The sequence below is a fragment of the Haliaeetus leucocephalus genome, unplaced genomic scaffold, assembly GCF_000737465.1.
Source record: "Haliaeetus leucocephalus isolate CR32 unplaced genomic scaffold, Haliaeetus_leucocephalus-4.0 Scaffold206, whole genome shotgun sequence".
In the NCBI taxonomy this organism is placed as follows: domain Eukaryota; kingdom Metazoa; phylum Chordata; class Aves; order Accipitriformes; family Accipitridae; genus Haliaeetus; species Haliaeetus leucocephalus.
Window position 1 is genome coordinate 3,847,437 of NW_010972642.1, and position 17,330 is coordinate 3,864,766.

Below are 17,330 nucleotides of genomic sequence, written 5' to 3' on the forward strand. Positions count from 1 at the left end.
CTGTCGTATCATGCACATGCTGACATCGGGTCGCGGGGAGAGACCCTCCTGCCTGACAGTGCGTTATGGAGTTGCTGCAATGTTATTGACAAGGAGAAGTGTGGGACATGGGGAGAAGAGTGCCCAGGAGACTGGAGGAAGGAAAGGTGAAGGAAACTTTTTTTTTTGTTCAGTGTTCAAAGACTGAATAACGCTTGACATTTTGCGTTGTTGAATGCCATGAATGAGATTTTAAAGAGATGAATTTAAGGTGAAGATCTTTTAAATAGGGGCATGGAGAAGTGATGGGATGTGTGTATGACAGGAGCTGTTGAGATTTTTTTTGTCTGTTGGTATCAAGCTTCAGAATGACTTCAAAGACCTCTTTCCTTATGGTGTTTAAAACGACACTAAGAACTGGAAAACGGGAAAGCTGGAGGTGGGAACATAGAGACATTTGTATCAAGACAGGATGAACAGGCCACTGTTACAAAAAGGAAAATCAGCAAGTAAATTTAACTGGTTTTGTTGGTAGGATTTTAAGAAAAGGGTGGTTGGCAACCTGTCAAATTTGGGGACTAGATACTTAACTTGTGATGGCTGAAGGGTAACTTCTAATGAAAAATTTCACACAAAACGGAAGTCCAGCCAGTCAACTGCATATGGTGGTAAAAACACCACCTGCTAAACGCAAGCCCCTGAATTTACCTGTGTGAACTGGCAGGTCTCTAGACATTACGTTCTGTGGCACTGCTTGGGGATTTCCCGTGCGGCCAGGTAACCCCATCACGGAGCAGGTTTCCTACTGCGTTTAACGTATTTGCGCATCGTGGTCTCGGGTGCTGCTTACTTGGCAAGCCCGCAGCATGCTCACCAGCAGAAGAGGTCCTTGTGAAGCCTCCTCGTCCTCCCTGACTGAGCGCCAGCCAGCAGAACGCTTTTCCTTCAAGCGTCACTTCTGGGCTCTCTCCTCTCCCTCTAGGATGATATCCAAGGCTGACGGCGCCATCCCACCGCCGCCGCGGGCGCCTGCCCCCGTGCCGCCGGGGACCATCACCCAAGTGGACGTGAGAAGCCGGGTGGCGGCGTGGTCGGCCTGGGCCGCCGAGCAGGGCGAGCGTGAGTGTCGCTGGGGGTGCGGCGGCCGACGGCTGCTCTGGGCAGTAGGTCTTGATGGTGCTCGGTAGTAACGGAAGTAATTTGGGAAGACCGCTTTTGTAAGGATTACGGTAATTGAATCCAGATACAGAAGCGGCTGTACGAGGTCACCCCTCTGTCCTCGCTGACAGCAGACAGGATTATTCTCCCCGTCTAGTTTGAAATGCCCCAAGCCGCCGTTGCCTGAACTGGGGAATAAGACCTGACTGTCATAATCTGACTTGTCATTTACTTGCAGTTACCCGTTTTCTGAACTGCTGCTCAGAGCCTCTTTTACTTGTGTTTAGCTGGGTGAGGGTGCGAGCTATGGGTTTTAACCTGGGCTTTTTTGTGAACGTGGTAATATTCACAGTAATCGGTACTGGCCTAACTCCAGTAATTTAACGATGCTCTCTTTAGTAGTAGGGAGAGCGTAGGCCAGATATTTTGAGCAATTAAAAGATATAATCACAGATTAAAAGGTGACTAGAGTTCAGCATTATTTACTTATTTTATATTTATCTTTATAATGGCCTGTATGGCTAAACTAGTGTTCTTTTCTGATGGGTTTGGATTTTTTTTGTTTGCCCCCTTTTTTTTTTACTCTCTAACAAATACTTTCATTTTGATCAGATTTCTTTGAAAAAAATATTCTTTAGAAACAATAAAGTTCCTTCTGTAAAATAGACTGTATTAAGGGAATAAACTTGGTTAAAGTGAGGCCTGTTTGGATTTGTTTGGCTTGGTTTTTTTCTTTTAATAATAGATACTAAAATTTTAGAATTAGAAGTCATTAACCATGGAGTCTTTATCATTTTTGGTTTATTAAACTGTATCACTCAACAAAGTACACAACTATGCAAAGAAAACAACTAAAAATGTTCAGAGAAATCTGTAATGTTAAGAATGTTTTCATCTACTAACCTACACTATTACATCTGTCTTGAGTAAAGGCTAGTTTGTTCCTCTGTTTGACAACATCTCAACTTCAGAAAAGTTTCATTAGTCTGTCAAGTGGTCTGTCTTCCTAGACCAATTGTGGACCTGAGTTACTGCAGTTCCTTTTATTCCACTCACATGGAATAAAAATGCATTTACTAAAATCCCAGCTGTTAACAAAAGCAATACAGTATTTAATGTGACTTAAAAATGCAAAACTTATCATTGCTCAAAATGTTAACCCTTGTTGTTTTAGAATAAAAGTTACTGACACTGTCCGTTGCTATTTGGAAATACCTGTTTTATCACATCATTACCTCCCATTTCTGCGTTGCCAGACTTGGTCTCTCTGCCCAAATGCCTAAGTCCCTTTTTTTTATTACCTTCTACATCAAAATTCTTTGAAGTCATGGCTACACTCTTCCTTCCTGCTTACTTCTGCTGGAGTAGCTTTCAGCATATTTTGCAAAATGGGGTGATTTCTCATTATGTTGTATTTATAATCTGCCACTTTTTTGATTTAGACCCTGGTCCCACACTTCTGTGGTTAACTTCATTTATGCAGCTAAGTTGACTGAAAGCATACACCTAGGCTTTTTTGTATGAGATGTGGCAGGATCAGGCATTAGGATGCAAGGTTTTCGGATTGTGTGGAGTCCTTGCAAAGTGAATGGTACAAACATTTCCCGTCTTTTTCTCATGGTAGTATGGTTTCAAGCATAAGCTGTATAGGAAATGTTGGTTACTAATTCTGTGTGTATAGATGTCGTCTTATCTTCTTCCCTTTTCTGCAGTTGAAAAACATAGACAGTACCATGATCACGAAGAAACAGCAGAGATGATAGCAGCCAGGATTGACAGAGATGTTGTAAGTGAGAAACTACAAGTGATATTGCTTAATGTCTGTGAAATTTTGCAGCTCTACTTTGTGGGAAGGCTTTTTCCACATGGGAAATTAGTTCTGGAGGAAAGTTTTCCAGGCAGCCTTTGTTTGTGTGGTAGACCTTAAAAATGAATAGATGGTTGTTCTTTTTCTTATTTTTTCCTTGGAGAAAAAAAAAAAAAGAAAATTAAAAAGTACTGAATGTTGATGCAAAGTTTTCTGCTCTGAAGAGCTAGAAATACAAATGCTAGTTTTATGTGGTAGACCAAATTCAGCAAACTGTGTAAGGGTAAACTTAAAGTCCGTTAATTTAGTGTGACTTAGATATGTGCAGTATCTGGAAAATGAACATAGGGTCATTTCTGATATTGCCTATAAGCAACAACATTGGGCAGGTCTTATGATGTATGCAATATCAAATATTGCCCCATTTGTCAGTTCTACTTTTCTACTCTGATGTTGCCCTCAGCAACATCTGAGGGTCTTGAGGAAAGCATGTTGAGGCCTGCTGAATTGGTGTATACATGTTTTCCCCGGGGGCTCCTTCATTCTCCTCCACTTGCTCTGTGAAAACAATTCTTGAAAGAGTACTTCTATAAAACTACATTCTGCCATTCAACGAAGAGCTTAATACTTTGTATTAAAGGAGATTATGAAGTTATACTGTTTAGGAAAATGCTGTCCTACACAAATAATTAGAAGTTTTTTCATGTGTTGCAAGAGAAAATGTAATGTGTGAATGAACTGTGTAATTCCAATCTGAATTTAATAATCTTGATGCTTATATTTTAAAAAACTTCCAGTGGCCCTAAATTTTTAAAAAATCTAAGATTTAAAATACTTTACAGGTCTGTAAAGTTAAGAACAAAATTAATCTAAATAAGCAATATTTGAGCATGGATTTTGTCCCGAGGAAGCTGTTGGTGTCTGAGAGTGTAGTCATTTTGATTTCTGGAGTGTTTCTGCTAAATAGGTTCTGTAGAGAAACTGTTATTTTTCTTTTCTCCCATAGCAAATTCTGAACCATATTTTGGATGACATTGAGTATTTTGTTACCAAACTTCAAAAAGCTGCTGAAGCATTTGCTGAACTTTCAAAGAGGAAGAAAACTAAGAAAAGTAAAAAGAAAGGACCTGGAGGTAGGAGTTCTTACTGCACACAATTCTGTGTCTCTGAGGATCATTGAAGTAGCTAGCAAATGTGTCTTTTTGTGTTGTTTTTTTCATGAATGTAGTAATTTTGTTTCACTTTGAGCATAAAAAAAATCCTACGCGGTGTATTCTTAGAGGGAAACCTGTGAAAATCATTTGATTTGAGTCAGTGGGGAGTGACTAGAGATAAGACTGCAGAATATGCTCACTGTTGTGGTTCTAATATTTATAAAATTCTGTAAGTTGGTAAATTTATTATGTATTTATATGTTTACTATACCTGTAATATTTACAGAAATTATATACCCTATAAATCTTGTTTTGTTCACCAGAGGGAGTTCTTACTCTCCGTGCAAAACCACCACCTCCAGATGAATTTGTTGACTGCTTCCAAAAATTCAAGCATGGCTTCAATCTTCTGGTAGGTGACTGCTAGTGGATATGGTGGTGTGAGGCATGCAGTAACAGGGGTTTTTTTCGTGGGATAATTGATGTTAAGCATAACGTGATCTGTATTTTCCCTGCTGCTACAAATTAATTTGGGTGTCGGTTTTGCTGCATTGATTTTCCTATGTCTTATTTCACTAGTATGAAGCGAAGAACTAAAATTCTGGGGAAAGATGAAGAGAAGGAAGAATCAGTAACACGACAGATTTGCTTTGTAGATACTTTTGAGTTTCCTTGGAGGTTCCTGCTATTCTAGTGGGTGTGGATGCTTTCTTGTTGACTCCTCTGAGGGAGTTGCAGAAGGTTATCTTGTCTTTGGGAATGTATTAAGTCTTCTGCCTTCTGTCTGTAACTTTCGGGGTGCCTTGTCCACATAAAGAAACCTTGTGGGTTTTAAATGGCCTACTGCTGCCAGCTCTGCAGACATGGTCATGCCATGCAGGGAATAGTGAGCCTAGGTCTGTGGTGTCTTGGTCTCCACTGTCCTTTCAGAAAGAGCAAACCCACAAGTATCCTCTTCAAGGATGCCGATATACCTGGAAATGTGATCTTGTTTGGTCCTTGGCTGACACACAGGAAGATAGCTCAGCTGATACTTGACTGATCTTGGACGTTCACCTTTTCCTTCTGCATCCAAGGTTGAAAAGAGACAAGAGCGGAGCTGGCCACCTTTGGCTGAGGTTGGCCTCTGAGGCAGCTTTGGGATGCTCCTCCTCAAGGGCTCTATACACAGTGACTAGATGACCATATTTCTTTTTCAGCATTGTTGTGTTTCTTCTTTTCCTGGTTCTTTAAAGCCTTTTACTTGGGAAATTTGAGTTTAAATTGGAAAAGAGTTTCTAGGAATGTCTGTTGGGATCATGGTTCTGTTGCATGCTTGCCAGCATCACCAGCTGTGGCCTTAATTTAGTTTTATTCAGCTATGCCCATCAGACTCTCTGTGCTTGTTGTCATCATTACATAGGACCTTTCTGGCCTCAGAACATTCCCTCTAACAAATTGCTTTATAGGTTCTCAACAAGCGGAGATGCTAATCCAAGAGCCTTCTCCTGGCATCTCCTCTTCTGGAAGGGCTATTAAAGGAAAGCAGCATGTGGGACACCTTCAAAGCATTTTCTTTCAGATACTGACTGTCCCTTCCAATTGCTGGGGAAGCTATGCCAATGGGGAAAATTGTTCTTGCATTCACTGAGTCAAATCAGCTTTTTCTTCCTCTTGGGGCATGAATTCCAATTGCAGTGCTATAGGAGATTTTTAGAAATGTTAAGAATAGGGTTTTTGGGGGTTTTTTTGAAACCTTATATTGAATGCTGTGATTTTGACCTGTATTGATTGCTGGTTTTGGGGGGATGGATGTCTTAGAACATGCTGATCCTTCTCAGTAACAGAGCTTATAATGTTAATTTTTTTCCATTCTTACTTCAGAGTGCGTTCTGCATTTAAATTAGTTTTTCACCCAAGAAAAACATGTGCATCTTTGAATCTTTATATTCCGTACAGGAGAAGAAACACTTCTTGTTTTGGTGCTTAGCAGCATCTAGGATGTAGTTTCTAATGTTGCTTTTGAAGAGTTGTGCTATAACAGTGCTTTACTTAAGCATCATTGCAGGACCCAGAAAAGCCTGAAATTTCATTTCTTGGGACTTTATGTCAGACATGGATAACTGTATAAATTTAAGAATCTATTTTAAAAATAAAAGGCATAGCTAGAAGACTAAAGTCCTTGCCAGTAGAATGGAAACTGTTTTAAAATACCATGCTGGAAGCTCCTAGAAAATGCCTACCATCTGTCAAAAAAACATTAGAAAAGATCAAATGAAAGTTGTTATGACTGAAGAACAACGTATAGGAAGTTATTAGAAGTAAAAACACGTCCTCTTCCTTTCTTCATTTGGAGACACACTCTGGAAGGCTAGATGTAAGAGTAGAATGAGGCTAGCCAAAAGCAGTTTGAGGCAGATGGCAAGATGCAATAAAAAAATACTATAACTTTTTAAAACACATTCTGGCATGCTTCTTCTGGAGCCTGCAGGGCCAATGGGTAATCAGTAAATAAAAGAAATCCTCCAAGAACCTGAATCAGAGAAAGTATATGATTTTTTTTTAATGCATATATTTATTTGGAAAAGCTTGAGAGTGGATGGTATGTTCATGAAAACAATTTTTTTTTATGGGGGGCATAAGAGATTACCTGTTTCCAATTGAAGAACTGGTAAGGGGTTAAAGAACAGCAAATCAAAATGGCAAGTTACAGGCAGATGAATAGAAGCCCTGTTTGAATGGACACTGTTCATCCATCTATTCCAAAAACTAAGTCAGCAAACCACATGGTATGGTGTATAACCTCTCTGAAACTGCCTTTCTTCCAGAGGAAGAGAAGTAGTTAAGGTAATGCTGATAATCTTTAATGTCATTCCAGGGATCTGAGGGACTATGACAACCAAGTACTGCTGATGCACCCTCCTCATAGGGTACAGTTTGTAGGCAGGTATATTAAATTTAGGAAGAAGCAAACATGCTTGAAAAAACAAAATAATGTCTATAAATCCATCAATTCTTTGATTTGTTGGGGTTTTTTTTGTTTTTATTTCCAAAACACATCCAGCAAGGCTGCACACTCTGAAATTCTTAAAGAAACTGACGTCCTGAGAGGTTGAATTTAGCTTCTTAGATTCTTGTTTGGTGACACAGAAAACAAATTATAGGACTAAAATGCTGGTTCTCAAAGTGCAGTAAATTTAGCAGTGAAGTCCCACATGTGCCTCTGCAGAGGCCTTTGCTGTCCAACATATTTACAGGTGTTCTGGCAAATGGTGAGTGTTGAGCATACAAATGTAGAAGTATCTCATGATAGCAGATAAAGTGACAAATGAAATTCAATATTGATAGATATGATAGAATCGCGTACAGGTGGGGAAAAATCTCATACATAAAACAAATCGGAACAAAATGTTGAGGCAATACAGATTCCTGTGAGAACATCATCCGCGTTCAATGGTGATCAACCAAGCAAATGTTAAGAACTATTAGGAAAAAAAAAAACCCCAAACGAATGAAGAGCATCAATGTGCCGATGTGTTCCCTGGCCTTATTTTGTCCCTAGCATAGCAAAACTGAAGAAGTTACAGGAAGGGCAAGAATACTCAAAGGAATTACTTCGCTTGGAAAAGACCAAACAGAGGAAGAATATAATAAATCTGTAGATGGTTATGAGCATCTCTGGAAAAAGAGTAGGAAAGGACTGTTCATTTTTCATTTGGAAAAGAACTACAGAATACTAATGAAACGAAGAGGTGGCAAATTTCCAGAGGAGTTGCTTCTTTACAAAGCATATAATTCAGTTGCGGAACTTCTTGGTTTGCACAATAGGTGCTAAAGATATACATGGATTCAAAAGCAATTGGATGAACGAGTGCTTGCACTTAGCGGATGTTGCAGACAAAACACTGGGTTTAGGTGGACCTGTGGCCTGACCAGGGATGGCCATTGATATGTGAAGTATTTATTGTCATAAAAGTTAAATGTTTCTTAAAATGTATCATTTTCCCCTTCCTTCAGGCCAAATTAAAGTTCCATATCCAGAATCCTAGTGCAGCTGAACTGGTTCATTTTCTCTTTACCCCACTACATATGGTAAGGTTTTATAATTTTCTCAGTGTTTTCCTTCAAAGCTCTTGTAGTTATATGCTCTGTAACCTTTACAAGCATAACAAGATTGAAATGTTGCATCCCTGGACAGTAACTAAGGAGAAATGTGTGTATCTCAGGTTGAGGTTCTCTTTAGAAAATAATTCATATCCTTTTCTGTGTATATTCCCATCTATTAAATATATTTATTTAAATCATCTTTAGCACTGTGTGTTATGTTTGCCATTATAATTTTTAATTAACAGGAAAAAATAGAGATACTTTACATAATGCAGGAGGAGAGTTGAAAGCATAGCTATATGTCTATTTAATGGAAGTATGTGTGGTTTTGATCAGTAGAGCAAAAATAACATTGCCAAAAGTGGGTCTAAATATAAAATGGTTGGTGACCGGAACAGCAGTACTGCAATAAATGGCTTAGTTAATCTGTAGGACATTAAGACACATTGTTAGCTTCTCAGAGTTTTGTTTCTTTTTTTTTTTTTGGGGGGGGGGGGGGAAGGGGGGAGGAGGAAGGTGACTGATAAATGTTTCCTAGCAGCACTCATGTAACTTATATTCACAGTAACTTCCTTACTGACAATGTGTACGGTCTTTGTATTTTTTTAATGCTTGTATTTAGGTGGTACAGACGACAGGAGGTCCACAGCTTGCTGGTACAGTACTCAGCCCCCTCTTAACAAAAGATGCGATAGACTTCCTGCGATATACTGTTACCAGTGAGGAAGGGCAGTTGTGGATGTCATTGGGTGACACATGGACCAAAGCCAGGTGAGAAAAAGCCTCTGCATATTTTACAGATGATCTCTCAACTCAAGTTTATTGACACAATCTTAACCAGGTTATCGACCCCCCAGTAACTTCAGTATTAATTTGTTAGGCTTTGGACTCTTCAGAACTGTTCTTTCAAGTTTTTGGAAAGGAACTCTTTAGCCTCAGTGGAATTTGGGAGTGGTTTGATTTTAGGGGTCTCAAGGAGGGAGAAAATGCAGACAGTTTTTGTTCTGTCCATGGTATGAAGAACCTTTTGACACAACCTCTTGCAGTAAATTTTTCTGAGCTGTCCCTTGCATATTTCCAGTTGGTTTTCACCATTATTTTTCCAACCCAGCTACCTGGACTTTGTTAAAATTCAATTTGAAGAAGCTGCAATAAAAAGTGACGAAATATTGAAGAACAGGATACAGATTTCTATTTTCAGTTTCCAATAATTGTCAAAAGCTAAAAATTTACAATGTCTTTACTTCTTCAAAAGCGTCATAATGCTATAAAGAAAATGCTTATAATTTTGAAGCAATGCTTATTGGCTGAACCATGTTACATGTGCATACCCTACACGTTGTGCTTAATGGATTCACTATTATGGTTAAGCTTAGCTAAAAATTAACTACTTTATGCATTTGTTGTTTTTAAGGTAAGTATATGGTTTGAAATTACTTAGGTAACTAGAACATGCAACAGAAAAAGCTTGAATTAGCAAAGTGTGTTTTAGCTTTGTAATATGTGGTAGATAAGTACATTTGATAATGAGTAAGTATGGAGTCACTTGGGCTGGAAACGCCTCATGTATTTTGTGTTTATTCATCCTTGCTCTTAGATTTCAAATTGGAACATAAATATATACCAAGTGGATTTCTTTGATTGATTATAAAGTATTTGAGTGTTTTGCTGGTAAGGAAGGCATGACAAACATCCTCAGAGGAGGGAGAGCGATGTACAGGTCTTTCCCTTCCTTAATCTCACTCTGCTGCACGACCAGGAATGTCCAAATTCATTCTTTGGGCCTATCATTCAGCCTGCTACTACAAAATGAGCTGGAAACAGGAATTGCAGCTCCTCGTGACTGCCAGGGAGCTTGCCCCAGCAAAGCACCATTCGCTTGCCTTCACCTGCTTCAAGCTCTGCTGGCTTCATGGCAGCTTGTGGTGGGACTGGCAGTGGAAATTGCCTCATAGCGTTGGAGGCCCATGCAGGGAAAATGGATCACTGTGTAAAATAATGGGCTTCTTGTCTTGGAAACGACAATCATCATTCGTTTAGTCCATCCTGGAAAAGGTTTAATGGAAAGAGAAGTAGCTCATGTTGGGCAGTGAAGAATGAAGCACTTGGGCTACAGTTGGTTGACCTGCGCAGATTAGAAATGATGATCTGATCTCAGTATACAGAGGTACCCTGTGGTGTGGTATAGCAGATGTGACTGATAAAACTCAAGGGTTACAGACCTAGCTCAGGCCTGCTAATGGGCTGGTAATTGCTGCCTGGTCCTGCAACTTGTGTGACTGGCAGCATTTGTCCCTTAATTTTTAGCAGTGTCAACAACGAGACTGTTAAAAGACTGTAACGTATATTCCCATTTCTGCTTCCACTGCGAAGATACAGTAATTTATATTGTAGGACAGTATGGTGAAAATGCAGAGCATGAAAGTGTTAATTTAGGTATTTTGTATTACAATAGGGAACGCTAATGGAGCTCTCTAATATAGTATTTTTAAAAGACCAATCTGGACTATAAAACAGCGAATGTGATGATAACTCTTGTGTCTTGGAGAATGTAGAGTTGGGGGGTTTTTGTCAGTAAAAGCTATTGTTTAACTTTTTGTTTTAGGTGTAGCTAGGCCCCCTAAGCTTCCATGCCTCATACCTGCTTTCAGACTTTCTTATAAAGCAGGCTGTTTCTTTGAAGTCTTGTCCAGTGCTTTCACCCCATCTAACAGTTTAAACAAAACCTAGATTTTTTTGTGATTGATTCTTCTATTACTCATCCTTTGCTACAAGACAGAAGTCTGTTGTGTTTTACCACTGACGTGTCCTTATGGCAGGAGCAGTTTCTTTCTGTAGGGCACAGCAGGGAGCATAGTTGTGGTCAATAAATGTGTTTTGCTCATTTTCTCTGTTCTAGCACAATTTCATCTTTACTGTAATCCCAGCCTGTACCCTATGCTAATAAAAATCTAAAGTACTTCAATTTTTAGGAAACCTATTAAGCCAATATTTGTGTGGCCCTTGATACAGATCTCTGATTTACTTTTCATGCAGAGCGGACTGGCCCAAAGACCATTTTATTCCACCTTATGTCCCCCGTTTCCGAAATGGTTGGGAGCCCCCTTTGCTGAACTTCATGGGAGCTCCAAAGGAGCAAGAACTCAACCATTTGGCTGAGTCTGTGGCAAACGTTGCAGAGCAACAGCGGAAGCAAGAAATGAAAAGACTGTCAACTGAGGTAAGTTACCTGCGACAGCGTTTTGTAATTTAGCTGAAGGCAACACCAACTGCTTCCTTCATAAAGAAAATACTCCGTGACGTTGTTGGAGCAACTGTGCTCTGAGGCCTGCTACATCAGTGCGAGCTCATTACGCTTACATTAAAGTTATACGGAACCAAATACCTGTTCAGCCACCAAAAATGCAATTAGGAAAAATATGAGGCTTTTGCCTACTGCTCTCCTTGAACCTGGGGCACTTTCCTACCTCAGTTGGGAGGGCAGTCCAAGCCCCTAAGGTGCAGTCTGATTCTTGACCTGTGCTTTCAGATCCCATTGATTTTGGTCATATACACTTCAGGCAGAATTTGAACCAAAGTATTCTTAAATGTGCAACCATGCACAGGCACACAGGCAAAAAGAAAAAAAACACCACTTTTTAGGGAATTTTGGGTTTAAGCTGCTTCTTCACAAATGTGGAATTTAATATTCCTTTCATTAGTTTCTTGATACTTTCACTGTATTGCAAGAAGGTATTCTGGGGTGCTATCAGAGTGGTGCTATGTCAGGTAATTTAGGCTTACTTCTGAAAAACAGCTGCCAATTAGATGAATTATTGCACAGGAACATTTTCCCATCCTTTTCTCCCAAGAAATGTGATGAATTTAGCAAAAGTTAGGTTGTTCTATTTAGGGAATGGAAACATGCACCACCATCTAAAGCCTTCAGAGAAACCAGAGTGTATTTTCTGAACAACTTTATAGTCAGTCGTTTTGTTTCTCAACAAAGGTTCTACCCCCTACTTTTTTAGTAGACTTAGAAAATGTACTTTGATTTTTGTGAAAATTTTAAGAATATATGTGGATTTTGTTGCTTTTTAATTCACAACAAACCCTATTGCCATTTTAAACATATAAAAGTTTTAATTTTGAAAGCTTTTCTTTGTTGGGAGGATGTAAGCTTTAATTTAAAAAAATTAATTTATTTTTCTATGCTAGTTCTAGTTTAAATCAAGTGTTAGCTAGTCCAAGGTCCCCTGTTAGCAGCTGTGATATGGAAGTGCACCTAAGAATTTTCTAGGTTCAGTCCATAGTCTTCCTCAAGCAATCTACACCAGTACTATATTAGAAGTACATCTAAAGGCAATGATACTGGATTTTATCTTAATTTTATAGTGTATATAAAATATATATATATATATACTTATCTGTTAGTGAAAAAATGCGCACATGGAAGAAGATTCAAGGGAAGGATTATTGGCTGTTATGGGATGGTGTTGTTTTGCAGAGCAATTCTGTTATTGGAGACAGCAAAGTTTCCCCAGCAAAAGTTTATCAAAGCTGCCCATGGAAATCTTGTCACGATAAAACTTTGTTCTAATGAAAATCTCTGTTAGCCAAAAAAAAAAAAGTCTGCTCAGCTGTAGACACAAACAAATTGGGTAAAAAGTCTGCCAAGCAAAGGAGGATAACATGGTAGGTATTTGATTACTTAAAACACTGCTTGGCTTTATGCCTAACAAGATGTACAGGAATAAATGTGCCAAAAACTAAGTTATTGCCAGTGATTCATTTTGAGCAAAAAAGCATTTAAGAAAGTTAATGGGCACAATAATGTGAAATGTAGCTGTTGCCATTGCTGTCACCCCCTTCCCTGGTCATCTCCCCAAAAAGTCTCATCAAACATTGCCTCAGTGTTTCCCTGCTGCTCTACATTTCCATGGAGGTTTTTTTTGTTTACATTGTGCTCCTTCTAAATTACTAAAAAAAAAGGGAAAAAAAAAAAGAAAAAATAGTATTGAAAAGAGAGGAGCATTAATTTTTCTCTTCTGATGACTGCAAGAATTTCACTTACTATTTATATATAAGAAGTTAAAACAAATTCGGAGGGGGAAAATGCGTTGAGGTATTCTGGTTGCTTGTGTTTTAGGGAGTTGATTTCATTCTTTTTCATGGTGGTAATGTTGGTTGGATTGGTAGTTGTGCCAACTTAGCCTCTTTGACTTAATCTTCAAAAGACAAAAAAAAATAACATGTATATCCCAGTTCACTGAGGGTATTTGTGTGCCTGGCACCTGGGATGTCAGGCCTTAGTTTCGTGACTGTCGCTGATTCCAGCATGGTCTTGGGCAAGTCATTTAACCTCGGTACCTTGGCTCCCTGCTCCGGTGCCGCCTCAGCACTTCCCTAGGGGGAAAAGCACCGAGCTGCTTAATAGCTGTGAAATGCTGTAGGTGCTCAGCTGGAAAAAGCTGTGTGAGTGCAAAATGTATTTGTCTGCAGCAGAAGTATCGCCCCGGAGTGGGTGATACCAGAATAATTATTCTTTCCTAAGTCTGCTGTAAGAGCTTGTTTAATGAAGAGTGCTGGAAAAATAAGATGAGAACTTAAGTGTTCATCTCTTGCCACTAACTGGCCGCGTGTCTCGGTGTGACACTGCTCTCCCGAGGACCCAGGCTGCGTGTCGCGAGCTGTGCCGTGCTGGGAGTGAAGGGGTGCGTGCCGCTGCCCTCCCTGCCGGGCAGGGACTGCTCTGGCATCTGGCAAAGGGCATTGGAGGTTCCTGCTCATAAGAGCCCTTTTTTCTTTTTCTTCCCCCCCCTCCTCTATTACTGAATCTTAAGATCTAGTCCCACACACAGCTCTGACCAGAGGGGTTTCAGGGTGGAGTCAGTTCCGCAGTGAGGACTTCAAATGGCAGTGAAACGATGGGGAACCGGTGATAGAGAGTGCAGTGAGGCTAAGGCGATGCACATAATTTGTACATGAAGTAAAATGAGTTCCTGCTTCCTGGTGTCTTTTGATGTAAGGTATAATCTAGATGACACCTGAGATTTTTTTTTTTCTTTCAAAGAGGTCTTAATAATAAAGTTTAAAAGAATATTCTATGTGTATGGAGGGTTTTGTGTGCTTTTATTTTATTTTCATAAACCCTCAGTCCCGTAGGCAAGTGTCTCTGGGTGCCAGGTCAGATACTTGGAGACAGAAATCAGGTGAGCGGCTTTTCTGTAGCCACACAGACAGGAAAAAACCAACCTCCAATCCAACCAAAAAACCCAACAAACCAGGCTTAAAGATTTGGCGATTTCTGATGAATCTCAGCTGTTCTAACTTGTGCAACTGGATCGTAGTATAAGAAAAAGATCTAGAATGAGCAATTTCAATATCATAATCTCCAGAAATGAACTGCTTAGCTTGTTTTTGTTTTGGGCAATGGTGCTTAAAATAGTTCTTAGAAGCAGAGTATCATTGCTGAATTTAAGGTTGGCTTTTTTCATTGTTTGTTTTGTTTTGTTTTTTAAAGGACTGCTGTTTAAAAAGAATTTCCTAAAGCCTTGAATAATCTTCTATATGTGCTTGTGATAAATTGTGATTATTTTCCTTAATTAAAATCCTTAATTATACCAACTATCACATTACTTTTTGCATTTCTTCTTTGACTATAGTCATGTTCAGTGAGAGGGTGACACATATGAGCCACTTCATATTATGATCCTGCAATACAGTGATAATTTTACCTGGGAGGTTTTATTTCCTATACAGACATACTGTTAGCTAGCTAGAGGTTTCTGGCTTTAAGCGTACACCTAGAACAAAAGCTCAAAGCGGTTTCTCAGTGCAGTTTATTTTAAAGCCATTCAGCCATTGTTTTTAAGTTGTGTTGCTGTAGTGATACCTGAGCGATGACATGGACCTTGCCCCAGAGAACTGTTTTTCTAAAGAATATCCGCTGCAATATTAATGCAGTAGGATGACTTAAGATAGAAATTCTTTTATTCTTATCCTTTTGATCTCCCTGTTTATGTATTTGAAATGCAGAAGTTATTAACTTTTCATAGCGGAACCGTGAGCACCTGCGGACGCGTGAATGCTGACAGGGACCCTAGGGGTGCTGGATTAAGTGAACTAGGCGGTGCTGCTGCTGACACTAATCCACTTTGTGGCTTTGTTTCTTTTTTGTCTTCCAGCCTCCCAGTGTTCCCGACTACCCTCCGTCGGATGGGTATGCATTCAGTAACACAGTTTACAAAAGAGGGCCTCTGCTGGACCAGGGGGCGGCTGTTGCTGCCTTTAAGCAAACTGTTAGCCGACATGTAGATAGGTAACACTGAATCAACGGCGTACGTGGTGCTGTGGATAACTGTCCCGACTTATTGCTATTGGGGTGGCGGTGTCTGCAATTACCTCTGGTTGTATCTGAAGCAGATCGTTATTTTTATGAGGAAGTGATTCTGGTTAGCAGTGGGGATTCTGCTCTTGCTTCTCTAAGGCACATCATTAAGAATCTCTTAGTATAATTTCTATGAAACTACCCTGTTTACATATGCTGTGAAATTGATGCTTTTGTCAAAAATGATATAGTGAAATTCCAACCCAATGGAGAACACAGAATCCTCCTATTTGGGTTCAAATTTTATTTCTGCTTTGTTTCATGTTTTTAAAAATACTCTTTGCTTTTTTCAGAACTACAAAGAATGACAAGTCCGCTCTGAGATTCATCTGTCCTTGTTTTGAATGATTGTTTGATTTGTCTAGCTGCTCAGTTAGTGCTCCGTAGCCTCCTGCTTTTTGTTGTCTGGGCTGGTGCATAAATATCCACTTTCAGAATAGTAACTCCTTGTTTCTTTCATTCTCTTTCCAATGTTACAGAAAATGCTCTGAAATATTTGCGTAGCAACCAGTGTCTTTTTGCACATCCTCTTTCATCCGCTTCATTTTAGCCTAAATCCAAGTAGCTTGATGAGATCAAATGCAGTGATCCTTGGAGTCTCGGCCTTGTCTGTGGGGAGAATTTATACCAGCACAAGCTGTGGAACTAAATCGGTAAAGCAGTGTTGGAATTGCTCCCCCATGCCAAACTGTATTCCATATACACCACATGGAATAGTATTTTGGCTTACGTGCCATGTAAGATGTGTAAGCTAAGCTTCTGAGATCAGATTGCTGGTTAAAACAGCATTGATAACAACGCTTTCGATGCAAACCTTTGCATAATCCCTAGTATTGAGCTATGTGCTAAAAGATCCTGTTGTTAATCTGCATGCAAACAAATTCCCATATGGTGTGCAGGTTGAAGACTCGATTCTTTTCCTGAACTTTGGACTTATTCTTCATAACAACAGCAGCAGTAGTAGTCATCTGTTAATTATTTTCTCGAACTTGGTTACTTTCTGAGTTCTAGTCTCAGGACCAGTCAGCTTGAAATCTAGATGATCTGTACTCTAAATTCCTTTCTCTCTTATCTGTAATGTGATAAGACCTGTTTTTGTCCATTCAGAGTAAGAGTATTCTGTGCAAATGTTGTTGCCTCCATTTCAGGTTTAGAGAATGGGTCTTATTGCATTGAACTATTGATGGTATCGGTGTATCTGGCTGCAACTGAAAGAGTCATTCAAGCCTCCTTTGTGGCGGGTAAAGAGAAATGGGTGTTTCTAAGAAGCAGTTCATGTAAGGTGAAATTAGTCTTTTGAAAGATATGAAATGAGACATGCTGTAGTGGTGCCTGTTTCTTACCACTGATTGAAGGAGGGAGTCTAGATGGCTGGTACTGATGCAAACATCCACAGTGTGCCCCTATCTTCCGGTCTGTTCAATACGACACAAACTTCTATTTGTTAATTGGCTCTTGAGACATATAATACGTGCCTGGTAGGAGCTCATTATTGGGGGAAAGCTGTTAATATGTATTACCCCAAGTAACTTCCATTTAAAGCATAAATTTTGAAGCATCTGTGAAGAAGTAGGTGGAGGAGTGGGTTTGGGGGAGGGAGTGAGAAATTCAAGCTGACCCTTTCAGCCATCATTTGCTGGTCCTCGTTCAAAGCTGCCATTCCTAATGAGTGGTCTGAAGGCAGTGACCAAGCCGCCCACTACCTTCTGAGGGACAGGTAGGCTACACCTTGTCCAGGGAAATTTCAATCACAGGGAACTTCAGTGAGCCTTATTCC

At 39.7% G+C, this 17,330-nt stretch overlaps 1 protein-coding gene across 1 annotated transcript in view; it reads left to right on the top strand.

The window, feature by feature from the left end:
• EPS8 (epidermal growth factor receptor pathway substrate 8) overlaps positions 1-17,330 on the top strand; it is a 55,865-nt gene that overhangs the window by 17,479 nt on the left and 21,056 nt on the right. The window contains exons 7-14 of the mRNA XM_010566124.1: positions 962-1,098; positions 2,850-2,923; positions 3,951-4,077; positions 4,422-4,510; positions 8,095-8,169; positions 8,807-8,955; positions 11,221-11,404; positions 15,351-15,484. Coding sequence (XP_010564426.1) covers positions 962-1,098; positions 2,850-2,923; positions 3,951-4,077; positions 4,422-4,510; positions 8,095-8,169; positions 8,807-8,955; positions 11,221-11,404; positions 15,351-15,484 — 969 coding nt within the window. The remainder of the gene's footprint in view (positions 1-961; positions 1,099-2,849; positions 2,924-3,950; positions 4,078-4,421; positions 4,511-8,094; positions 8,170-8,806; positions 8,956-11,220; positions 11,405-15,350; positions 15,485-17,330) is intronic.